Source organism: Triticum aestivum, chromosome 1A (genome assembly GCF_018294505.1).
Source record: "Triticum aestivum cultivar Chinese Spring chromosome 1A, IWGSC CS RefSeq v2.1, whole genome shotgun sequence".
Classification (NCBI taxonomy): domain Eukaryota; kingdom Viridiplantae; phylum Streptophyta; class Magnoliopsida; order Poales; family Poaceae; genus Triticum; species Triticum aestivum.
Genome location: NC_057794.1, coordinates 506208741 through 506235528, shown reverse-complemented (window position 1 = coordinate 506235528; position 26788 = coordinate 506208741). Strand labels below are relative to the sequence as shown.

Here is a 26788-nt window from a genome sequence, read left to right as displayed (position 1 = left end):
CCTATTTTCTCATCATGCACACTGTCCACGTCAGCAGGTTGCCACGTCATTATTCAGTTTCCAAAATCATCCCTAAGGTCACGGCGCTGCATGCAAGTGTCATCTCTCTAGGCATGCTCGATAAACATCAATCAATATGTGCATGACTCCTCATGTTAAATTCCTAGAAAATACTATGTGCGTCTCCTTAATTATCTTTTGGCATTAATTCAAGGAGGCAGGCAGCCAGACCAACGCATGCGGTAGTTGCATGCGTGCGAACGTGGGTGGGTGATTGATCCAATTAATGGCAGCACTGATTCTGTTTCAGCACGAATGATTCGATCCCTCAAGAAAAATCCCACTGGTTTTTCTCATCTTCTCTCTCCATATATACCGCGCTGCCGCTGAAGATGCCTTCATGCGTTGTCGCCATCGAAGAACCACTCACTACTGCTAGCTCCAGGCCTCATGATCGTTTCCTTTCTCTCTACCGCTCACGGAGCCCTGCAATCCCCGCCGTCGCAGGTTATGATGGCCCAAGACTAACTCTCAGGCGTCAACAAGTTGAGGTGTACATGACGCTACCGTTCTCCTCCAAAATCATTTGCGCGAGAGGTGGGTGCTCTCCTTCCTCTCAATTTTCTCATATATGTACGTAGTTTTTGAGTTAGCTTGGTTTGACGCTCTGATTTGTGTGTGGTTTTCATAGTAGGAATATCTTTTCCATCCCCAGCGACGTCATCTACGGCAACAAGTCCGATCAGTCTCTCTCCCCCAAACTCATTTCTAACTCAACTACTGCTGGCACATATATCGAGATGCGATGGATCATTAACGTTTTTCTAATCCGATTTTTTTTATTGGAGGCACTAGATGGTGAAAATTTCTTCTTCCTTTTGTGTTCTTTAGGGTTGTGGAAAGAACAAACAGATGAAGCTACCATGTATTGCTCCCCAACAACTGCATCTCTCTGTCTCCCTCCCTTTCACACATGTTAATTTAGTACAAATTCGGTAATTTTATTGCTCTTTTCTGGTTGTTTTTTAGAATCGCAACATATGGCATATTGGGGTTCATTTCAGGTAATTTGTTCCCTATGAGTAGTATTCCATTGTGAATTTTTTGGTATCTTTCTATTATCTGAGTGATACAATTGTGTGATTGACATTGTTTTTCTTCCCAATACTACAGGGTTCTACTGTTGTCACAACAATCTGTTGGGGAACGTAGTAATTTCAAAAAAAATCCTACGCACACGCAAGATCATGGTGATGCATAGCAACGAGAGGGGAGAGTGTGATCTACGTACCCTTGTAGACCGACAGCGGAAGCGTTAGCACAACGCGGTTGATGTAGTCGTACGTCTTCACGGCCCGACCGATCAAGCACCGAAACTACGGCACCTTCGAGTTATAGCACACGTTCAGCTCGATGACGATCCCCGGACTCCGATCCAGCAAAGTGTCGGGGAAGAGTTCCGTCAGCACGACGGCGTGGTGACGATCTTGATGTACTACCGTCGCAGGGCTTCGCCTAAGCACCGCTACAATATTATCGAGGATTATGGTGGAAGGGGGCACCGCACACGGCAAAGAATATGATCACGTGGATCAACTTGTGTGTCTATGGGGTGCCCCCTGCCCCCGTATATAAAGTAGTGGAGGAGGGGAGGGCCGGCCCTCTCTATGGCGCGCCCTAGGGGAGTCCTACTCCCACCGGGAGTAGGATTCCCCCTTTCCTAGTCCAACTAGGAGTCCTTCCATGTAGTAGGAGTAGGAGACAAGGAAGGAGGGGGCGCAGCCCCTCCCCCTAGTCTAATTCGGACTAGGCCTTGGGGGCGCGCGGCCTGCCTCTCCCTCTCCCCTAAAGCCCAATAAGGCCCATATACTTCTTCTCCCGTATCCCCGTAACTCCCCGGTACTCCGAAAAATACCCGAACCACTCGGAACCTTTCCGATGTCCGAATATAGTCGTCCAATATATCGATCTTTACGTTTTGACCATTTCGAGACTCCTCGTCATGTTCCCGATCTCATCCGGGACTCCGAACTCCTTCGGTACATCAAAACTCATAAACTCATAATATAACTGTCATCGAAACCTTAAGCGTGCGGACCCTACGGGTTCGAGAACAATGTAGACATGACCGAGACATGTCTCCGGTCAATAACCAATAGCAGAACCTGGATGCTCATATTGGCTCCCACATATTCTACGAAGATCTTTATTGGTCAGACCGCATAATAACATACGTTGTTCCCTTTGTCATCGGTATGTTACTTGCCCGAGATTCGATCGTCGGTATCTTAATACCTAGTTCAATCTCGTTACCGCCATGTCTCTTTACTCGTTTCGTAATACATCATCTCGCAACTAACTCATTAGTTGCAATGCTTGCAAGGCTTATGTGATGCGCATTACCGAGAGGGCCCAGAGATACCTCTCCGACAATCGGAGTGACAAATCCTAATCTCGAAATACGCCAACCCAACATGTACCTTTGGAGACACCTGTAGAGCTCCTTTATAATCACCCAGTTATGTTGTGACGTTTGGTAGCACATAAAGTGTTCCTCCGGCAAACGGGAGTTGCATAATCTCATAGTCATAGGAACATATATAAGTCATGAAGAAAGCAATAGCAGCATACTAAACGATCGGGTGCTAAGCTAATGAAATGGGTCATGTCAATCACATCATTCTTCTAATGATGTGATCCCGTTAATCAAATGACAACACATGTCTATGGTTAGGAAACATAACCATCTTCGATCAACGAGCTATTCAAGTAGAGGCATACTAGTGACGTTTAGTTTGTCTATGTATTCATACAAGTATTATGTTTCCGGTTAATACAATTCTAGCATGAATAATAAACATTTATCATGAAATAAGGAAATAAATAATAACTTTATTATTGCCTCTAGGGCATATTTCCTTCACAATCATCTACCTACATAAATGAAAAATAAATATGAAGCGGCTCTTATGAACATACTTGCATTCTCTCTCAAATTTACGATAACTACTCCTATAGATTTACTATACATGATTTTTTTATAGATAGAATATCAGTATTTGATTGTTATGCTTCTAATAACAATCAAACTACAAAGGTTCTTCTCGTAGAGAGATCAGGTATGGGTTGTTCTCATTGTCCTTCAATTTAATTGCTCTTTGTTTATCTCACAAAAAAAATTGCTCATCGTTTGCTGGTAGTGTGTTAAATAATACTCTATGTAGTAAAATGGAGTGCACATGTTTCTATTAAGTAACGATGACATTTTGTATAGTTGGTTATCTTTCTCTCAATAAGTGGATCAAGGTGGAGAAGGCAAGATGATTACTATTCGAGCAAATTAGTATGAAGTATATCTTTTTCTTGCTCCAATGCACTTCCAATAGACAACCAAATGATATTATCTTGAAATATTATGAGAAAAATCTCATTACAATATATGTTACTTTTAATTTTGGTGATGCATTCTTCTAATTTTGTAAATATGGAGAAAGTCTACCATATATTAATTTGCATGACTTTTTATACCATTCAAAGCTTCATAGACATGTATTTATGTTATTTGTTTCCATTAATCTTCTCACTCTATAAATCCTCCTATACACTGCTACAAATTCCCGCAGCAATGCGCGGGGTATCATCTAGTATTCATAATATTGATGTCAAAATATGCAAACTTGATAATGATAGTGCAACATATTTGTGACACTGCTGTTTAGGTCATATTGGTGTAAAGCACATGAAGAAACTCCATGCTGATGGGCTTTTGGAATCACTTGATTATGAATCACTTGATGCTTGCGAACCATGCCTCATGGGCAAGATGACTAAGACTCCGTTCTCCGAAACAATGGAGCGAGCAACTGACTTATTAGAAATAATACATACTGATGTATGTGATCCGATGAGTGTTGAGGCTTGCGGCGGGTATCGTTATTTTCTAACCTTCATAGATGATTTGAACGGATATGGGTATATCTACTTAATAAAACACAAGTCTAAAATGCTTGAAAAGTTCAAAGGATTTCAAAGAGAAGTAGAGAATCATCGTAACAATAAAATAAAGTTTCTACGATCTGATCGCGGAGGCGAATATTTGAGTTACGAGTTTGTCCTTCAATTAAAACAATGTAGAATAGTTTCACAAAATCATGCCACCTGGAACACCATAGCATAATGATGTGCCCGAACATCGTAACCGTACTTTATTAGATATGGTGCGATTTATGATGTCTCTTACCGATTCACCATTATCATTTTGGGGTTAAGCATTAGAGACAGTTGCATTCATGTTAAATAGGGCACCATCTAAATCCGTTGAGACGACACCATATGAACCGTGGTTTAGCAAGAAACCTAAGTTGTTGTTTCTTAATTTTGGGGTTGCGATGCTTATGTGAAAAAGTTTCAACCTGATAAGCTCAAACCTAAATCGAAGAAGTGCATCTTCATAGGATACCCAAAAGAAACTGTTGGGTACACCTTCTATCACAGATCCGAAGGCAAGATCTTTGTTGCTAAGAGTGGATCCTTTCTAGAGAAGGAGTTTCTCTCGAAAGAAGTGAGTGGGAGGAAAGTAGAACTTGATGAGGTAATTGTACCTTCTCTCGAATTGCAAAGTAGCTCATCACCAAATCAGTTCCAATGATGCCTACACTAATTAGTGAGGAAGTTAATGATGATGATCATGAAACTTCAGATCAAGTTACTACCGAACATCGTAGGTTAACTAGAGTAAGATCCGTACCAGAGTGGTATGGTAATCTTGTTCTGGAGGTCATGTTACTTGACCATGACGAACCTACGAACTATGAGGAAGCGATGAAGAGCCCAGATTCTGCGAAATGGCTTAAGGCCATGAAATCTGAGATGGGATCCATGTATGAGAACAAAGTATGGACTTTTATTGACTTGCCCGATGATCGGTGAGCCATTCAGAATAAATTGATCTTCAAGAGGAAGACGGACACTGATAGTAGTGTTACTATCTACAAAGCTCGAATTGTCGCAAAAGGTTTTCGACAAGTTCAAGGTGTTGACTACGATGAGATTTTCTCACTCGTATCGATGCTGAAAAGTCTGTTTGAGTCATGTTAGCAGTTGCCGCATTTTATGAAATCTCACAAATGGATATCAAAACTATATTCCTTAATGGATTTATTAAAGAAGAGTTGTATATGATGCAACCAGAAGGTTTTGTCAATCCTAAAGATGCTAACAAAGTGTGCAAGCTCCAGCGATCCATCTATGGACTGGTCCAAGCATCTCGGAGTTGGAATATACGCTTTGATAAGTTGAACAAAGCATATATTTTTATACAGACTTGTGGTGAAGCCTGTATTTACAAGAAAGTGAGTGGAAGCACTACAGCCTTTCTGATAAGTATATGTGAATGACATATTGTTGATCAAAAATGATGTAGAATTTTCTAGAAAGCATAAACGAGTGTTTGAAAGGAGTTTTTCAAAAGAAAGACCTCAGTGAAGCTGCTTACACATTGAGCATCAAGATCTATAGAGATAGATCAAGACGCTTGATAAGATTTTTCAATGAGTACATACCTTGACAAGATTTCGAAGTAGTTCAAAATGAAACATTCAAAGAAGGAGTTCTTGCCTGTGTTGCAAGGTGTGAAGTTGAGTAAAGACTCAAAACCCGACCACGGCAGAAAATAGAAAGAGAAAGAAAAAGTCATTCCCTATGGCTCAGTCGTAGGTTCTATAAAGTATGCTATGTTGTATACCAGTCCTATTGTATACCTTAGCATGTTTTTGGCAAGGGAGTACAATAGTGATCTAGCAGTAGATCACTGGACAGCGGTCAACATTTCCTTAGAGGACTAAGGAAATATTTCTCAGTTATGGAGGTGATAAAAGAGTTCGCCATAAAAAGTTACGTCGATGCAAGATTTTGACACCGATCTAGATGACTCTAATCTTGATCTAGATACATATTGAAAGTGGGAGCAATTAGCTAGAGTAGCTCTGTGCAGAGTATTGTAGACATAGAAATTTGCTAAATACATACGGATCTGAATGTTGCAGACCCGTAGACTAAACTTCTCTCACAAGCAAAACATGGTCACTCTTTGGGTGTTAATCACATAGTGATGTGAACTAGATTATTGACTCTAGTAAACCCTTTGGGTATTAGTCACATGAAGATGTGAACTAATCACATAAAGATATGAACTATTGGTGTGAAATCACATGATGATGTGAACTAGATTATTGACTCTAGTGCAAGTGGGAGACCGAAGGAAATATGCCCTAGAGGCAATAATAAAGTGGTTATTTATATTTCCTTATATCATGATAAATGTTTATTATTCATGCTAGAATTGTATTAACCGAAAACTTAGTACATGTGTGAATACATAGACAAACAGAGTGTCACTAGTATGCCTCTACTTGACTAGCTCGTTAATCAAAGATGGTTAAGTTTCCTAGCCATGGACAAAGAGTTGTCATTTGATGAACGGGATCACATCATTGGAGAATGATGTGATTGACTTGACCCATCCGTTAGCTTAGCACGATGATCGTTTAGTTTACTGCTATTGCTTTCTCCATAACTTATACATGTTCCTATGACTATGAGATTATGCAACTCCCGAATACCGGAGGAACACTTAGAGTGCTATCAAACATCACAACGTAACTGGGTGACTATAAAGATGCTCTATAGGTGTCTCTGATGGTGTTTGTTGAGTTGGCATAGATCGAGATTAGGATTTGTCACTCCGCGTATCAAAGAGGTATCTCTGGGCCCTCTCGGTAATGCACATCACTATAAGCCTTGCAAGCAATGTAACTAATGAGTTAGTTACGGGATGTTGCATTACGAAACGAGTAAAGAGACTTGCCGGTAACAAGATTGAACAAGGTATGATGATACCGACGTTCGAATCTCGGGCAAGTAACATACCGATGACAAAGGGAACAACGTATGTTGTTATCCGGTTTGACCGATAAAGATCTTCGTATAATATGTAGGAACCTATATGAGCATCCAGGTTCCGCTATTGGTTATTGACCGGAGATGAGTCTCAGTCATGTCTACATAGTTCTCGAACCTGTAGGGTCCGCACGCTTAACGTTCGATGACGATCGGTATTATGAGTTTATGTGTTTTGATGTACCGAAGGTAGTTCGTAGTCCCGGATGTGATCACAGACATGACGAGGAGTCTCGAAATGGTCAGTACATAAAGATTGATATATTGAAAGGTTATATTCGAACTCCGAAAGGGTTCCGAAGTGTATCGGGTATTTTTCGGAGTACCGGGAGGTTATCGGAACCCCCGGAGAGTCTATGGGCCTTATTGGGCCCTAGTGGAGAAAGAGGGCAGCAAGCAAGGTATGGGGCGCGCCCCCCTTGGCCCAAACCGAATTGGTTTAGGGTTTGGGGGCGGCCCCTCTTCCCTTCTCCCCTCCTCCTCTTTCCTCCTTCTCCTAGTAGGAATAGGAAGGGAGGGCAAATCTACTTGGAGTAGGATTGCCCCCCTTGGCGCGCGCCTCCTCCTAGGCCGGCCTCTTCCTCCCTCCCTCCTTTATATACGTGGGGAGGGGGCACCCCATAGACACACAAGTTGATTGTTTATCCGTGTGCGGTGCCCCCCTCCACAGATTTCCACCTCAGTCATATCGTTGTAGTGCTTAGGCGACGCCCTGCGTCGGTAACTTCATCATCACCGTCATCACGTTGTCGTGCTGACGAAGCTCTCCCTCGACACTCAGCTGGATCTAGAGTTCGTGGGACGTCACCGAGCAGAACATGTGCGGATCGCGGAGGTGCCGTACCTTCAGTGCTAGGATCGGTCGGATCGTGAAGATGTACGACTACATCAACCGCGCTGTCATAACGCTTCCGCTTTTGGTCTATGAGGGTACGTGGACTCACTCTCCCCGCTCGTTGCTATACTTCTTCTAGATAGATCTCGCGTGATCATAGAATTTTTTTTTCAAATACTACGTTCCCCAACGATAAAACCATACTTTTGTTGTCCTCGAGAATCTAAACCAAAGAAAACCGAAAATCACTCATGCGATGTAGTAAAACTCATATTCATCCAGCACTGCGTACCAGGACCATTAACGTTATTGTTACCCACTGAGGAGGCAGAGGTTTATGAAGCTGGAAATTCAAAAACGCTACAGAAACATGTGGCCGACATGCTTTGTCTTTTTGAAGCTAAACTTGCGCAAGGAAGCGAATCATTGTGGCGGCACGTGTCACGGTTTGCTTCTGCCGCCAGCTTCACATGCTCTGTAACCCAGCCTGGGGCAGGACGGTTGCTCCTTCTTGCCTCAGAAGTCACGACGCATCCCACAGAGAGGCCTCAAAGTCACCTGCGTCCATCACTGTCGGTAGGAGGCTGCCGATGTCGCCTTTGGCGACGAAGCCACCGGCTTGCATGACATCATCAATGGAGATGGCAGCTTCCATGTTCATGTCTATAACTTTCTGAGTTCTAAGTTGTCACCACTCGGTGAAGTTGGATTTTTGATGTCAGAATCTGCAGTGTGCTTCAGGACCCCCTGATAATTTGTCAAGGCATCTGGTTTAGCTGGTGGAGCTAGTTGCCCACTTCCCAAGTTCTTCCTATCCATGCCTGCAATGATACGCTACTACTCCCTCTGTCCCATAATGTAAGACGTTTTTTTTACACTAGTGTAGTGTCAAAAACTTCTTACATCGTGGGGCACAGGGAGTAGAGTCAAATTAACGTCCATGCCAAGACACCACATATCATGGTCCAATTCTTTACCCTTGTAAGGGTATTTATTATACAAGATGCAAATAAAGTACCCTCCTGGGCACGCTATCGATATTCTTGATTATATGCAACACAGGAAAGTGCAAGCAAAATTGCTGCAGAGTTCATGAATTGATTATAATTGTCATGCATGCACACAGCATCATCGTTAAGCACCATATCATTCATTGGCTTCAAGTTGCCTCAACCAGGAGCCGTTGCACGAGTTGGCGGAAAAATGAGACGCGGATTCGAGAGCTCGTTCCACACAGAAAATCTCTAATTTTTTCGAGGCAATCCAATCCCCCTGTTCGCTTTGTCAGTTAACCTCTTCTCCTTTTTCTAGTGCTCTCGTGGGTTGGATGACCATGTGTTCCGCAAAAGAGGAGGGGGGGGGGGGGGGGGGGGGGCGGCATCCTAGTCAATGCTTCATGCACCAAGAAGCGAAACCAGCACACCTTGGCCGGCCCATTAAGAAACCATCACTCGATCCACCTATCTGCTCGCTTGTGCATAGCGTGGTTGACTGTTGAAAAAAAATTCATAAATTTGAAAAAAGTTAAATTTTCAAAAGAGTTCGAAATTATGGAAAAAAGTTTGAAAAAAGTTCATACAATAAAAAATAGCTCGTGATTATAAAAATTTCCAAAAAATTGAAAATAAATTGGTAATTTTTTTACAAAATATTTGCAACATTTGAAACAATCACGAATTTCGGGAAAGAATCAACAAAAGAAAAAGAAAAAAAACAAAACGAATAGGAAAAATAAAAAAACTGTAAAAACAGGATAAAGTCCCGGTCCAGAAAAACCAGAAATGAAAAGAAAATAACGCATCCCAAAACCGGCTTGTTTTTTTTTTTTTGAGACACAAAACCGGCTTGTAAGCTCCCAGAACTTTCTATAACTGGGACGCATTAAGAAGGGCCGGCACATTATGCTAGCGAGGGATTTGGGCGTGGGCGCTAGTTACCAAATAAGCATGTAACTGGGGCAAATCCTATATGGCGCTTCAGGCACCCGCTGATGTGCATTTTGCAAACGGGGGCTGGGTCAGCTCATTTATTTATATTTTCAATTTATATTTTTGGTTTTTTTCCTTAAATTTCGTGAACTTTTTTCAAAATCAGTGAAGATTTTATAAAAAACAATGAAAATTTTCAACTTTGTAAAGTGTTCACAGAATTGATGAACTTTTTCAGAATCGGTGATTTTTGCAGAAAGTACCGCAAAATATAATAATTATTTTTCAAATATGATGGACTTTTTCAATTTTAATTATCTTTTTTCAAAGATGATGATTTTTTTTGAAAATCGTGAACTTTTTTTAATTTTGATGGATACTTTTTTCCATATCGATAAACTTTTTTCAACATTGTTGAACATTTTTCAAAATTGATGAAATTTTGTTCTTCAAATGCGATGATTTTTTTTAAAGTTGCTGAACCTTTTCAAAGTTGATGAAATTTTCCAGGTTCACATATTGTTTTCAAAATCCGTGAACTTTATGGAATTCACGAAATATTTTCGTTTTTTTTGCGTTTTCCAGCCAACCAGCACCAGCGTGTGGTCGCCAGGGAGTTTCCGAAATCACTAATTGATGCGTACTCCTTCCAAAGATCACTTCCATCTCCTCAAGTTGCGACAAGTGGTGCGTTGTCGCAACATGGGAGTTTTCTCTTTCTTCATACATCCATTTATTCAAAACATCTATCTCTAAAACTGTGTGTCCAAATCTCGAACCTTTTTCACCATTGAATTCCTCGCATCGAGATTTTCGAACTAAATCCCATGTTCATTGGTTTTGATAGACTTATTTTCATGAAAAAACCAGACGGAAAAACCATCCCTCTCACGTAAGAAAAAACACGTTTTTTTGTTTCTGAGAAGCACGGTCGTGTCTCTCAGCTCTTGCGAAAGAAAAAAAACTCATTTTTTCCATTTTCGAGAGGCGCGGCCATGCCTCTCGCAGAAACAAAACCGTGTCTCTCACAGAAGTAAAAAGAAAACATGTTTTTTCCGTTTCCATGAGGCACGGCCGTGCCTCTCAATGGGGGGGGGGGATAAAACACGTTTTTTGCACAAAAATGAAAAATCAAAAAATTGACCAATAGCTAAGAAAGACCGGTCAAAAAACGAAAAGCCAAAAAACTATCTAAAAAGCTGAAAATGCGTGCGAAAATTTTAAAAAAAATACTAAATTCGGAGGAAGCGTCCAGAGCGCGACATGTGGCGGCGGCGCGCTCTCAGCCCACTCCAAATGACCGTTGGGGAGGCTCCGAACGAGCACTCCCCAATTAATTGCTCTCGGGAGTTTCCCTGGCGCGTGAAGTGCCGAATAGGAGCTCCCTGTAACTGGTGCCTTAACCTTAAGCGCCAAAATAGGGATTGTCGAGAAGGGGTATTGTGGCCAAATGGCCTCTTTTTGAGCCGAGTGTGCTAGTTAGGCTTTTCTTTATTTCTATTGGGCCAACATTACATACTGCTAGTTTTTTTTAGATTTTCTCATATAAATGCTAAACACTAATCCTTTCGAGTAAATCTCCTTCAATGGCGCTAGTCTGCTGGGCGCCCAGGCAATGGCATTGACATAACCCCCTTTGTCAGCTGGTCTCCTTTACGAGCCAGCTCTATTCGCATTGGTCTTTCAAGCATGTATGAGGGCTTCAGTGTCTCGCTTTTCTTACTTTCTGAGCTTTGTTGTTGTCTTTGGGTACCCATGTATCTTGCCGGAGCTTTTTCTTTGCTTTGCCCTTCTATGTTGTATTGTATCATTGGTTGTAAGGGCTTTATTAACTTAAAGCCGGACACCAGCCTCTTTTCTAAAGAAGATCCCTTTCAGTGAAAGTAAATAAAAGATGTGGTTGATAGTGCAACAAAAGAAAGAAGGATATACCAAGTACGAGGCTAGCACACATGTATTTTCTTATATGGCGAGTGATACGCGCCGGCGCACCGGCCCAAATTTGGGCCGGTTGCTGCGCTACGATAGGATACGCCACTTTTTAACCATAGGTTCCTTCGTTCATCTCACAGGAAAAGCAAAAAAAGAAAAAAAATGAAAGAGGATAGAGCCCAGCGCAACCACTCGTCTTCATCCGCGCTCGTTGGCCTCCCGCATGGCCACGCAGCAAACGCTCCTTGGCCGCCCTGTGGCCGTGCTTGTCGTCGGTTGCTCGTGTCGGCGCGCCGCAACAAGCCGCCGTCGTCACGCGCGACGTCTCCGCCGTTGTGCCCGAGCGCCCCGTGGTTCCAATAGGAGGGCACACCATTGCATCTCCGCCCCCGGTCGTCGTTGCAGCTCCGCCACCACCGCCGTCCACCATCCCAGCAAAATCGACTCCATGATCACGACGTTCTATCTCGCCATCGCTGCTTGTAGCTCTTGTCGTTGATGGTTGTAGCATCCGTCGATGAAGGTTGTAGCATCGCCGGTGACCGCTTCCAGCAAAGGATGCTGGGGGTCGTAGCTTCACGCCCAGGCGGTTGTAGCATCGACGTGTGCCGCTCGCAGCTCCTCGCACTGCCGGTTCCAGCATCGCTGGCAGGCGGTTGTAGCTTCCAACAAAATCCGACGATGGATGCAGTAAAACTTCGTCACTGCCATTGCGATTGCAGCTTCACCATAAAATCATTGTATCAAAAAATCTCGCCCGTCGTAGCAAAATCTGGCAATGGATGTAGCAAAATTTCGTCACCACCGTCGCTGTTGTAGCTTCGCTATGAAATCCTTGTAGCAATTTTTTTTGTCAATAGTAGCAACATTGGACACGGTTGTAGCAAAAATCATAATGACACGCACCCCACTCTCCGCCGACCCCGCCGGTTGAAACATCTCCGGCCGGCTGCTCCCCGGCCGCGGGGCCTCGTCGTCTTCCTTGCACTAAGGTGCTTCCCCCTTGTAGCGTGGGCAGGGAAGGGGTTAACCAGCTACAGAGCTCCATCTCCTGACCCAGGCTCGCAGTGTCTCCCGGTCGGAGCAGCAGCAGATGGCTGCGCCGTCAGCGGAGACATGGACGAGCTCGTCGTGCGGTGTTGAGAAATTTAATGGAGAAGAGAAAAGAGATAGACTGAGAGGAGGATGAGTGGAGGACGGATCCGCCGTGTAAAGAGATAAGTGATGGGCGTTTCCTTTAGGCCCCACCTAGGCACGTCCCCAGTTTTTTATGTGTGACGTGCGAGCAAGTGCCAGCGCGACCGGCGCAAAATTAAGCCGGCGCGCCGGTGTTAAACGTTTCCCTTCTTATATTCATATTTACTACTCAAGGGGAGCTAGCGGTCGTCACAAACATCATGTGCTGCTATCCCTCTCTTGTTAAACCTGTGCCGACATGTGGGCCTGCTCTACCGTTCCTCATGCATAATTTATCAACCTTTTTCCGGCATCTTGCCAACCACTTGAGCAATAGTAGTTATAAGTTATACTTTTTACTATCATTTACATATAAAAAGTCAAAATAGCACCTTGAATATTGTATCCATACCTAAAACTCAATGTTCTATGCAATGAAGACAATAATTGTCATACATATTCCCTCTTGTTGGTTTTGCATCATTAGAGTATAATATAGAAATTAGCTTTACCAACTCCTTTTAATCTTTAATATGGGGACTTATTTGATTCACATCCTATTGTAAAAGCATTGTTTTATATGTTACCACACAAAACTTGCTTTCATGTTGCTGGAAGCATGAAAGAGACTGAGACTTGGTTAGATGGAGTAGAATAGAGGCCTAGGAGAAGACATTGTCTCTTCTCAATGCACTGCTAGGAAAAGGCTGCCTCAAATTACCGCATGCTCCAATAAAAAACCGCCACAATTATTTTGAAAAAGTTCCAGTGGCGAGTAGAAATTAGCGTCCGCCACTGCACGTCATGTAGCAGTGGCTAGCAAAGTATAAAACTCACCACTTATAAACTCTTCCAAATTTGCTTGTAGGCTAAAAACAACAGTGGTGGGCGCGCCGGTTGGGACCACCACTGGAACATCACAAACCAGTGGCAGACATAGTATTTGTCCGCCACTACAGTATTTCGGCAACCCGTGGATTTTTTTAAGTTTACAAATGTTTGCAGTGGCGGGTGTTACAAGCCGCCCGCCAAACATGTCTAATGTCCAAAAAATCCTTAAAAAATTATAGTTCCTAAACCAAGAATGTTCTAAAATTTGACATGGGACTTCTAATAGTGTGTGTTAGTCATATAAAAAGTTTGAATTTGAAATTAGTTAGAAAAATGAAGTCTAGTGTGGCAGGCACCGGTTTCCATTCAAAAGTCTTATACTTCGTCCGGAGTTTTCAATTTGTACATGAGGTGCATCATGTTTTTGCCATAACACTCTCTAATTTTTACCTCACCCTACATGGGCGAGATGGAGACACCATGCAATGTTTCATCCCTTTCGGAACTCGTTTGCACACAATTTCTTACCGAAAAGTGTTTTCCCCTTTTAGTGGTTAGAAAATCAGGTAATGCTTCGGAAATAGCAAAGAACTCAAATAGTTCTCAAATTCGAGCATGGGACTTCCAATGGTGTGTGTAAGTTATATAAAAAGTTTGAATTTGAAATGAGTTCGAAAAATGGAGTTGTGTGCGGCGGTTTTCATTCGACAGTCTGATACTTCATCGGAGAGTGTTCAGTCACGAGGTGCATCAAGTTTTTGCCGTAATGCTCTTAAATTTTTAACACACCCCAACTGGGTGAGATAAAGACACCATGATAAGTTGCATCCCTTCTGAAACTCGTTTGCATGTTATTTCTTACCGAAGAGTGTTTTGGCCATTTAAATGGCCAGAAAATTGGGCAATGCTTCGAAAATGGCAAATGGACTCAAATAGTTCTAAATTTGGGCATGGGAATTCCAATGGTGTGTGTTAGTCATATAAACAGTTTGAATTGAGATGACTTGGAAAAATGGAGTTGTGGATGGCAGTCGGCGGTTTCTGTTTGAAAGTCTCATACTTCATCGGGGAGTTTTCAGTTTTTACACAAGGTGCAACATGTTTTTGTTGTAACACTCTCAAAGTTTTACCACACCCTACATGAATGAGATGAAGGTACTATGCAAAGCTTCATCTCTCTCGGAACTCGTTTGCATGCTATTTCTTACCGAAGAGCATTTTCCCCTTTTAGTGGCCGAAAAATCAGGTAATGCTTCGGAAAAAATATTCACTTTGCCCAATGTCAAGAAGCTGCTAGGAAAGATGTGGAGAGAGCCTTTCTGTGTGCTTCAGATGTGCTTTGCAATTGTTTTTTCGTGGCCCTGCCGAGTACTGGAGCCCCAAGGTTCTATGGCAAATCATGACTTGTTGCATCATATTGCATAGAGGGATATGCCTGAGAACAATCGTTACATCACCAGCGGGACTTTAGTTGAGCCAGAGTATGATACAAATAGGATCCTGACATTCCTCGAAGAGCAATGCAGGATCGAGAACCGCTAAGTTCATGCTCAGCTCCAAGATGATCTTATTGAGCATCACTGGCAACGTCATAGCGCTTCCTAGTTGTTCTATCACAAGTTATTTGCTATATTTGGATCATTTATGTGTTTAAATTTGAATAATTCGGTTTGTAAATTTCGAATTCAGTTTGTAAACTATATTCGTGATTTGCTTGAACTTCATACTTATGTTTAGTTTCTATATGTGTGCTAATATGTAGTTCGAATGTACACTAGAATTGCATAAGTTTAGGAAAAACAAAAAAAATACTTCATTATATACATGAGATCAGCTAGGTCCGGTCAAATCTTAATGGAGTAAAAATACTCCACTAAGGGTTATTCCGCGGGATCCTCATTTATTTTTAGGGGATCAGTTAGAGTTGCCCTAAGAGAAGGCATTAGAAAATAATTAAAATAGCACGAGTCTCAGCGTAGTATCCAACTTGAATGAAGCCCAAATAATTTCAGTCACTAAAAAATAGCAATTCTGTTTTCTATAATTTCACTGATATAACTTCACCAATGCACTGCAAGGAAAGATAGCTTCGCTAATAAACAAATGAAATTCTTCTAAAAAAACAAATGAAATTAATCTTTAACCTATGAACAATTCAAGGGCTCAAATTCACAACGGTTCGTATAGCAACAATACGTAGAAGGTCCTCTTGTGGGAGCCTAGAGCACGAGCATGGCCGCGGCGAGCACGGTGACCGCGGCCGCCGTCTCACCAATGCGCGCCTGCAGCTTGCCAGCAGGGTTGGTCGGGGCAGGCTGGGGAGTCGGCGCGGCGGTGTCGAGGACGGTGATCTTGAGCTTCATGCCGCTCTTGCAGTGCGGGCCGACGCCGCAGAAGAACCACCGGCGTCCAGCCGTGTCGAGCGCGAGACGGTCCTCGCCGGAGGTCCTAACGACGGCGCCGGCCGTCTGGGTGCACGCGGCGAAGTCTGGACCGCCCACCTCCACCAGATTGTGGGCGGGGCTCCCGTACTTGAAAACTGCGTTATACAGTAGTTAGCACGAAATTAGTTTCGCGTCGCAGAGAAAATGGCGTACGCGTGGCCGGAATAAACTACCTAGCGTGTCCCCGACGACGAACTGCTTTGTCTCGGTCCAGGCCGTGTAGTTGAAGTTGAGGGTCCAGCCCTTGTCGTCGCCGACCAAGTGCTCCGTGGCGACGGCGAGCCCCAGGAGGAAGGCCACGGCGAACACGGCGACAAGCATCTGCTTGGACGCCATCACTGACCGAGTACGCAGCCAAGCTAGCGAGATGACTGGCTTGTGGCCTGTGATGGGGTGGATGCAGCTCGTGTGTTGTGCTTCTAGCTCTGGCTTTGCGCGTACTCTATATACAGGGAGTGAGAGACAGAGCTCAGTGATGACTATACGTACGTATACGTATACGTATAGTAATCATCGTTGGCACGCGTCTTGTCTCTGAATGGAGCTATCAGCTAGCAGCTGGCCGATGGCGGCGCCGGCAATTGTGTGACGAGTTGAATGCGTCAGGGTGGCGCCAAATGTAGTGTTGCATTGGCTTCATCGGAACAGAGGATACGCCGCGTCGGTCACAAGAGATGCTCATTGTATAGTTAGGTTAAACTAAAGACGTGGCCTTGATTTGACACATGTTTTTGGTGTACTTTTTTCTTTTGCGTTATGTTTCGGTGCAGTTGGACATGGACACTTGGGCCGGCCAGGTTCATTGATGTTACGATGATCCTCCCCGTGGCGGTAGAACATCGTCAAGGCCAATCTCAGAACATCTCCAATAAAAGATGTAAAACAGGAGATGTGAAAATTTATATCTTTAAAAAATGCATTTTACATCTTCAAAAAAGAGGTAATGTATATTGGAGATGTAAAAGTACAATTCCAATAGATGATGCAAATGGAGATGTAAAATTAGTCAGCATGACTGGTGGCCGAGCACTGAGAGCCGTGAGGAGCACCGGCAGACCAAGCGGTAGCAGCAGGTGCGCCGACGGCCGAGCGAGGAGAGCCGGGAGGTCGAATGAGGCGGCGGGAGCTCGAATGGTCAGTGGCGCGGTTCTGAATCGAGTGGCGAATTGGTCGCGGCGGGACGATGGGGCTACGGCCATGCGGCGTGAGAAGGTCAAGTTTGGCGGCGGAAAAGTGGCAGCGGCGCCGTGGGTGTGCGGCTCGAAACAGGCGGCGGCGGGGCGGCGGGGCAACTCAAATGATACGGCGGCGATTCGACGGCGGAGAAGCGGCCAATTCGGTCAATTCGGAGGCGGGCAGCGAAGGAGAAGCGGCAGAACCGGAGGCGGGGCGGTGGAGCGGCTGGATATGGCAGTGGAGCGGTAGCCGCGACGGTGACCAGCCGGGATGGGGCAAAACCGGGGCTGTGGCATGGTGGCGAAGGCGGGATTGGGGATGGTGGTCGCCCCGACGAAGCTGGTGGTTGATGTTGATGTCACAACCCTCCCGCTGAGCTATACCTCTTCTCTTAAACTTGCACCGACATGTGGGCCTGCTCACCCGTTCCTTGCACACACATTGTGTGTTTTTCCCCCACTAGTAATAATGTACGTACAATGCATGTTTATATTAGGTAGGATATTAGTTGCACGTTATATTAGGTAAGATATATATGTTGCACGTTGGTATTTGGTAATATATCAATTTCTTTTTCATGGGAATGGTAGGATATTAATTACATGACAGATTTCATGGGATAGCGTTGAGTCAAAATGTGTTTATAACCAATGGCAGTGGTGGGTAATTAGAGCGTTAAACGTGTTTGGTGCTCAACATTGGAGCGATTTCAATCGCTAGATAATATGATTTGACGGTCGTGATGGTTTGGATCTGCCCCTTTGGATCTTTTTATATTGGTATAGATTATTTTGCAACCACTCAAGGAATAATAGTTTTAACATAATTATATTTTGTAATGTTTACTAACATGTGCATAGAAAAAGAACAGTCAAAATTGCACGTTGGAGACTTTATCCATATCTAAACGCCATATACTTTGCAATGAAGACTGTTAGAGTTATATTATTGATGTCCTTTGGCCTTTCACATTCTAGTCTCTTGGCATTCTCTTGTAGCCTTTTGGCATCCTCATGTATGTGTATATATGTTAGCTTTGGCCTTCTAATAATACAAGTTGCTATTTTTAACATGGTATTAGAGCTCTAGGTTTTTTTTTGCGCACACGCAACTCGTGCTGCTCCCGATCCAATCTCCTCCACGGCCGCAGTTGTTCTCTTTCCTGCCGGCCCGTGCTTTTCTTTTGCCTGCATCCATCTCCACCTACAGGAGCTTCCCATCCAAGCTAGGTAGCCACTGTGAATCGATTCAGCGCTAGTGTTGGATCCTATTGGACATGGTCCCAATCGATCCAGCCGCTGGTCTTCCTCCAAGTTCCACGCCGTTGCTGCCGGCCGCCGGCCTCGTTCGTGCCGCTGCTACCTTCTGCGGCACCACCGGCCGCCGGTCCCGTCTGCGCCGCTGCTGCCGGCCGCCGGCCACCGGCCCCGTCTGCACCGCTGCTGCCGGCCGCCGGCCTCGTCCGTGTCGCTGCTACCTTCTGCGGCACCACCGGCCGCCAGTCCCGTCTGCGCCGCTGCTGCCGGCCGCCGGCCCCGTCCGCACCGCTGCTGTCTTACGCGGTTGTCCGCGCTCGCTGTTGCCGTTTCACGTCCGGGTGTCTACTGCTTCAGATCGTGGTTATTCTCCTTTGGCTGGCTTTTCGTCTAATTGATCTGCTGGTAGTTCTGACCGGTCTTGTCTTGGCCAGTTGACTCTTGAGTGACCTTTGCTAATTTCACAAAAAAGGATAGAAAAGAAGCACCATGTCTTCCGCATCATCTGGCTATGTCGCCATCCCGCGCTGTCAGGTAATATTTGATGGCGCTAATTATGCTGAGTTCGTTGCCTTTATGCGCATTTACATGCGTGGCATTCGTCTCTGGGGTGTTCTATCCAGTGAGGTCCTCTGTCCTCCACGCCCAGTGCCTCCTGTGGCTCCTATCCCACCACCGATGCCACCGACTCCTGCCGCAGATGCTTCTAATGCTGATAGGGCTGCAACCACGGTTGCTGCTGATGATGCGGCTGCTGCTTATGACCAGCAGGTCTTGGATTATTCGGATGCTCTTTCAGTTTACCGTGATGCTCTGGCTGCTTACACTCAGTGGTGCGATGATGATGCTCATGCTGCGGCTGTCCTCACTGCCAGTGTTCTACCTCAGTTTGCTTCTGAGTTTATGGGCCTCAGTACTGTCTTTGAGATGTGGTCTCATCTTCGCCAGCGCTATCAGCCCTCCGGTGATGCTCTCTACTTGTCAGTGGTCCGTCAGGAGCATGCTCTCCAGCAGGGAGACTCTACTATTGATGAGTTCTACACTCAGAGTTCTGCTATCTGGCGCCAGCTTGACTCCCTTCGCACTACTGTTTGTGGCACTTGCCCGTGTTGCCAGACTGTGAGATCAGACTTGGAGTTTCAATGTGTCTATGAGTTCTTGTCACGGCTTCGTGGGGGTTTGAGCCTCGATGTGCTCAGTTGTTTGCTCGTGGTCGTGTTCCTATTTCTGAGGTGCTTTTTGAGCTTCGTGCTGAGGAGACTCGCCTACGTGGTGCTGGTTTGCTTCAGGTTCCCTCTGTGCTTGCTGTTCGAGCTGCTACTCCACCAGTGTCTTCTCGCTTCAGTGCTCCGCCGCTACTGCCCACTCCTTCGGGTAGTGTGGCCCGCTCTCGTGAAGGCCGATCTCGTCCTCGTACTCATTGTGACTACTGCAATAGGGATGGTCACCCTGAGTCTGACTGCTTCAAGAAGAAGCGTGATATGCGTAATAGGGAGCGCAATTCTTCTTCTGGGACTCATGCTTCTTCCTCGGCGCCGTCTACTGTCTCCTTGACTGAGCAGGATATTGTGAAGCTCAAGCGTCTACTTGCTGCTTCAGGTTCTTCGACAGGTACTGCAGGCTCTGTGACTGGTGCTTCTAGTGCTGAGCGGCCACAGTCTAAACAGTCAGGTACATCCCCATGGGTTCTGGATTCTGGAGCTTCATTTCATATGTCATCCGATTCTTCTGTCTTGTCCTCTCGTAGATCTCTCGATTTTCCTATTAATGTTCTTACTGCTGATGGTACTCCTCTTCCTGTTGCGAGTCGAGGCACTCTTGCCACATCTTCCTTTTATGTTCCACATGTTTCTCATGTGCCTCGTCTTACCATGAACCTATTTTCTGCGGGACAACTTACTGATTCTGGTTGTCGTGTCATTCTTGACGTTGATTCTTGCACTATTCAGGATCGCCACACGAAGGCTCTGGTTGGGGCTGGCCCGCGCCGCCATGATTCTCAGGGGCTTTGGGAGTTGGACTAGCTTAATGTTCCTTCCGCTACCACCACACTCGCCAGTCCATCTGCCTTCGTTGCTTCAGCTACCAGCTCCTTCCAGCAGTGGCATCATCGACTTGGTCACCTTTGTGGTTCTCTACTATCGTCTTTAGTTCGTCGTGGTCTTCTAGGGCCTGTCTCAGGAGATGTCTCCTTACAGTGTCAGGGTTGTAGGCTTGGTAAACAAGTTCAGTTACCTTATCCTACTAGCGAGTCGGTGTCTCAGCGCCCTTTTGATTTAGTACATTCAGATGTGTGGGGTCTGGCTCCCTTCTCTTCCAAAGGGGGCCATCGCTACTATATTATTTTTATAGATGATTTCTCTCGCTACACTTGGCTTTATTTCATGTCTTCTTGTAGCGAGGTTCTCTTTATTTATAAGTGTTTTGCCGCCATGGTCAACACTCAGTTCTCTACACCTATTCATGTGTTTTGTGTTGATTCTGCTGGCGAGTATATCTCCAAAATGTTGCGTGGTTTTCTTGCCAAGGAGGGTACTCTTGCTCAGTTCTCTTGTCCCGGTGCTCACGCTCAGAATGGTGTGGCTGAGCGCAAGCATCGTGACATTCTTGAGACATCTCGTGCGATGATGATTGCCGCCTCTCTTCCGCCTCATTTCTGGGCTGAGGCTGTCTCCACTGCCACATATCTCATAAACATTCAACCCTCATCTGCTTTACAGGGAGGTATTCCTCTAGAGCGTCTTTCTGATCATTCTCCTGATTATTCCGCTCTTCGGTTGTTTGGTTGTGTTTGTTATGTTCTCCTTGCCCCCCAAGAACGCACCAAACTAACCGCTCAGTCTGTCGAGTGTGTTTTTCTGGGCTATAGTGATGAGCATAAGGGTTATCGGTGTTGGGATCCTGTCGGTCGACGGATGCGTATTTCTAGGGATGTGACTTTTGATGAGTCTCGTCCATTCTACCCACGACCATCCTCTTCGACCTTTTTAGTAGAGGATATCTCTTTTCTCACACTTCCTGATACACCTCCCTCTATGCCTCATATTCCTACTCCTCCTTCTCGTCCCACTATTGCAGATCTGACACCGTCTTCTCCTATCATTTCTTCTCCTTCCTTATTGCATGACACTCCTCCTTCATCACCGATGTCTTCTCCATCTCCATCACCTCCAGTGGGTCCTTCTCATCCCACTTTTCCTTTTCATTATACCCATCGTCGACGTGTTATAGATGAATCTACTGATGTGCCATCTACTTCTCGTGCACCGTCTTCCTCATCCCAGCCGACTTATGGTCTTCAGGCTCGATCTTGCCCTCCTCCTGACCGCTATTCTCCTAGCAAATATGGCCTTTCGGTTGTACTTGAGCCTACCTCTTATCGTGATGCTTTTGTTCATCCTGAACGGCAGTTAGCGATGGCAGAGGAGATTGCCGCTCTTGAGCGCAACGGTACATGGGATCTGGTTTCTCTTCCTCCCCGTGTTCGTCCCATCACTTGTAAGTGGGTCTATAAGATTAAGACTCGCTCTGATGGTTCTCTTGAGCGTTATAAAGCTAGTCTTGTGGATCGTGGCTTTCAGCAGGAGCATGGTCATGATTATGATGAGACATTTGCTCCTGTGGCCCATATGACCATTGGTCTGTGTCACAGCTTGATGTTAAAAATGCCTTTCTTAATGGTGAGTTGCGTGAGGAGGTTTATATGCAGCCACCACTTGGGTATTCAGTTCCTGATGGCATGGTTTGTCGTCTTCGTCGCTCTCTCTATGGCCTTAAGCAAGCCCCCCGCACTTGGTTTGAGCGTTTTGCCTCTGTGCTCACTGCTGCTGGTTTTTCACCCAGTGATCATGATCCAGCGTTGTTTTTCTACCTTTCTGCTCGTGGTCGCACTCTTCTTCTTTTATATGTTGATGACATGATCATCACTGGCGACGATTCTGAGTACATTGCCTTTGTTAAGGCCCGTCTCAATGAGCAGTTCCTTATGTCTGATCTTGGTCCTCTTCGTTACTTTCTTGGGATTGAGGTTTCCTCCACCTCTAATGGCTTTCTTATTTCCCAAGAAAAGTATATCCATGATCTTCTTACTCGTGCGGCTCTTAGTGATGAGCGCACTGCTGAGACTCCTATGGAGCTCAATGTCCATCTTCGTGCTTCTGATGGTGAGCCCTTGTCTGATCCAACGCGTTATCACCATCTTGTTGGGAGTCTTGTGTATCTTGTTGTCACTCGTCCGGATATCTCCTATCCTGTCCATATTCTGAGTCAGTTTGTTTCTGCTCCCACTTCAGTTCACTATAGTCACCTTCTTCGTGTTCTACGATATCTTCGTGGCACGATCTCTCATCGTCTCTTTTTTCCCCGTTCCAGCTCGTTACAGCTCCAGGCCTATTCGGATGCTACGTGGGCTAGTGATCCTACGGATCGCCGTTCACTTTCTGCCTACTGTGTCCTTCTTGGTGGTTCTCTCATTTCCTGGAAGACGAAGAAACAGACTGCAGTTTCTCGTTCGAGTGTAGAGGCCGAATTGCGAGCTATGGCTCTTCTGACGGCAGAGGTGACTTGGTTACGATGGTTACTGGAGGATTTTGGTGTTTCTGTTACTACACCTACCGCCCTCCTATCAGACAACATAGGTGCTATCAGTATTGCACGGGACCCCGTGAAGCATGAGCTTACCAAACACATTGGTGTTGATGCTTCTTATGTGCGTGCTGCTGTGCAGGATCATGTTGTTGCTCTTAAGTATGTGCCTTCTGAGTTACAGCTAGCGGACTTCTTCACGAAGGCTCAGACTAGAGCGCAACATGGATTTCACCTCTCCAAACTCAATGTTGTGGACCCACCATGAGTTTGAGGGGGGAGGGTGTTAGAGTTATATTATTGATGTCCTTTGGCCTTTCACATTCTAGTCTCTTGGCATTCTCTTGTAGCCTTTTGGCATCCTCATGTATGTGTATATATGTTGGTTTTGCATCATAACAGTATAGTAATATGCAAAGTAGGTTTGCCAACAAGTCCTTTGTGTCCCCTAGCACATATTTGATTCACATCTTAATGTGAAACTATTGTTTTATATGTTGTCATAGAAGGTATGTCTTCACGTGGTGGAAGAATTACGAATAATCGAGACTGAAACTGGGAAAGAATGGAGCGCAAGAAAAGACAATGTCAAATGCTCTTCTCGTGCCCAATCTTTCCTTAGAAAAAAATTGTAAAAGGGAGGTGCTCAGTCCCCCCCCCCCTCCTACAGCGAGGCCAGGGGTCCCCTCTCCCTCCCTCTTTCATTCTAACGGCAGAAGGAGGGGACACCATTACTTCATTTTGGTTTGTAGATAAGCTTAGGACAGGTGTGTCTCATGTCGGCGTTACGACGATAGCGGTGGTGGTGCTTAAAATAATTTTTGCCTAGTTATTACTCTGTCCCGAATGCTGTAGGTTCTCCGGGAGACATCTTTACTCACTCTATTAGTGAGGCGGATCTATGGTTCCTAGGTGTTGTTGGTATTGTGGTGACAACACCATGGAGTTTTTGTCCTTTGGCCTTGACCGCGTCTCATCGACATCTGGTCCAACATCTTTGGGAAGCCTAAAGGAAGTATTGGAGTTAGTAAGTGTTGCTTTGCACCATGGCAACGCGCCGGTGGTCTATGGAGGATGGATGGAGCATTGCAAGGTTACGGATCTAGGAGGGAAATCTGTTCTTCTTCTATGTGGTAGGGCAGAGTAGTGGGATCTTGGTGGAGTCATCCAAGCTTAAATAATTGGACATGCAGCTTGGAGGCGGTAAAAACAGCACTACCTTGTCCATAAATACAATTTTCTAGTTATCTAAATCAAATGAGTCACTAGGATTGGTAGCTCTTGCAACAACTGTACTCATGAGTAAAACTAGACATGTGGTTGGTGAGGTGTTAAAAATCTAGAACACCCAAGCTATAAATAGAACTTGGAATCACTCCTTTGAAAGCTACCTACACATAGTATCGGTGAGCATAAAAGGTGAACACTCAACACAAGACCACAAAAATATAAGATTGCCCATATTTTTGTTGTTGCCGCTTAGTGGGTGGATAGAGAAATGACACTAACTTGGTCTACCATGACTATGTTTGATGCTAGGCATGGGATGCGCCAGCAATATGAGTTCAATTTGAGAGTGTGCAGAGGATATGATACGATGAGGTATTGTTATAAATGATGGTTGACGGTCTTCCTCTGTTACACGCATGGAGTCTATGCCAACATTAGCTTCTCCAAATAGACGACATCACACTTGTGATCATTTCTAATTGGGTAATCTGGCATTTGTGCGTAAAAGGTGGGTGTGGGTTGTTTGTCTTGAGGGAGATGGAATGTAAACAATGCAACCCAGTATCCTAAGAAGAATTAAAACCAAGTTCCAAACTAGGGTGTTAGCGAGAGCAAAAGACCTAAGAGCACTTGTGAGAGTAGATTGTTTTTTCCCATCGTAAACATGTGCAAATCTTCCTATTCATGGAAGGTGGCAAATATTTTTCCTCTATTCAAGTAAAAGAATGCATTGTGTGTTAATTTGTCCGGGCATGGGAATTCCTTCATTTCGGAAGAGAAGTTGAGCCCTGATGGCTAGAGGGAATATCATAAACTTGAAATGCATGCTACAGACCAATATAAAAAAGTAATAAAAAACCACTCATATGTTCATCAACTCATATTCATCCAACAGTAGAGCGAGATGTTAATGTTGCCCAATGAAGCTGGAAACTCTAGAAATACTCAGGGTCGGCCCATAGATAACAAATAAGCTTGTCTTAACAGGTTATTTGTTTCTCTTAACAGATAACTGATTGATTTCTAATTGTTACAATGGAGACATTATTTTTATACAAAACAAGTAACCTTGTCTTAACTTTTTGCTACAAAAAATGTTTTACCATGAGATGTAAAGTTAATGCATGAATTTACATTTGTTTCTGGATCGAGCACAATATTCTTTTCTTTTACGTGACCCTTCTCAACTAAATATCCATAGCCTTATCATCCAGCAGTCCAAGTTTTGTGGATAAAAAACATATCAACAGTGAATGGTTGTTGTTCATTGGCACGCGGTATTTCCGAGTTTTGTGAATGAGCTAGGTTTTCTTGCCTACTAGAACTATTATCACCCTCGTTGGTATCATCAGCAGCAATATCAATATTGTCAGTTGTTTGCTCTTCGATGTTTACTATGGCCAATTGCAAAGAATATCTAGAAGAATTACTAGTTTTGGAAAACTTAGCAATTGATCCTTTTGGGGATTCTACTAGTTCATCTATCTGTTTTTATCTCTTCCTTTTATCACTACCGAATGAACACTTTCTTGGAGACATGTCACTAAACAAGATGCATAAAATGGGTCAATACAGGAAACAGAAGCACCTGGAAACGGATGCAGGTGGATGTAGGTGGCTTGATCCACAGGCCGCAGCAGCCAGAGTTATCACGAACAAGAAGATGGTGCCATGAAGTGAATAAATTCCCCCTTTCTTCTAATCCCCTGCCATAGTACTCTCTCATATCTGTATCCAATGAAGGGTAGAAGAAGACCTATGCAGTGGTCGATGTGCTATGAGGAATCGTGAGTGCCAGAGGGCAGCGCAAAAGTTGTGTCTCACATGACATCAATGGCAGAGAGGAAACCTTCCATGTTCATCATCTATGTTAGCTTGTTGAGCTTAGCCAACTTCCTCACATCCATGAATGCAATAATATTATGGTAAATATGGAACTCCATATCAAGATACCACACTATACTAATGTAGAGATAAGGCCTTTCCTATTTTTGAAAAAAAATATACCACATTCTACACGGTAATATCATGCTTAAATTATTTCTATTTAATGAAATTTAATCAAGCCTTCATACAAAAGTTGTGAGGAGAAACGCAAGACTAGATTGTGAAGAACTAATGGTACAACACACCCTAGAAAGGAAGAAAATTACAAACGGATCCTTCGGGAGCCAATTCACCACATCCACCAATGCAAGATGCCGGCACTCCGCTGTCGCCGTTGTTCCCTCCCAAAGCTGGTGAATCATTGGTTACGCACACAGACTCATGACGGACGGGGAGTCTTCATCTTCGGTAAAATACCAGCACGTCGGAAATGGGAAAAACTGGTGATGCATCACTACCACTGGATCCATCGGCATGACATGATGCGAGCAAGCCGAGACACAACCACCAGTCAGAGAAATCAAGCCTGAAGTCCATGAACACCACCAACAC

At 44.6% G+C, this 26788-nt stretch overlaps 1 protein-coding gene across 1 annotated transcript; it reads right to left on the bottom strand.

Annotated features, from left to right (window-relative positions):
• Positions 1-15712: 15712 nt before the first annotated feature.
• LOC123163112 (blue copper protein 1a-like) lies at positions 15713-16500 on the bottom strand. The gene is made up of 2 exons (XM_044580896.1): positions 16277-16500; positions 15713-16198 (listed from the first exon to the last, which is right to left on the bottom strand). Exons 1-2 carry the CDS (start codon positions 16437-16439, stop codon positions 15879-15881), a joined length of 483 nt encoding a protein of 160 aa, XP_044436831.1. The 5' UTR covers positions 16440-16500; the 3' UTR covers positions 15713-15878.
• Between the last annotated feature and the right edge of the window lie 10288 nt (positions 16501-26788).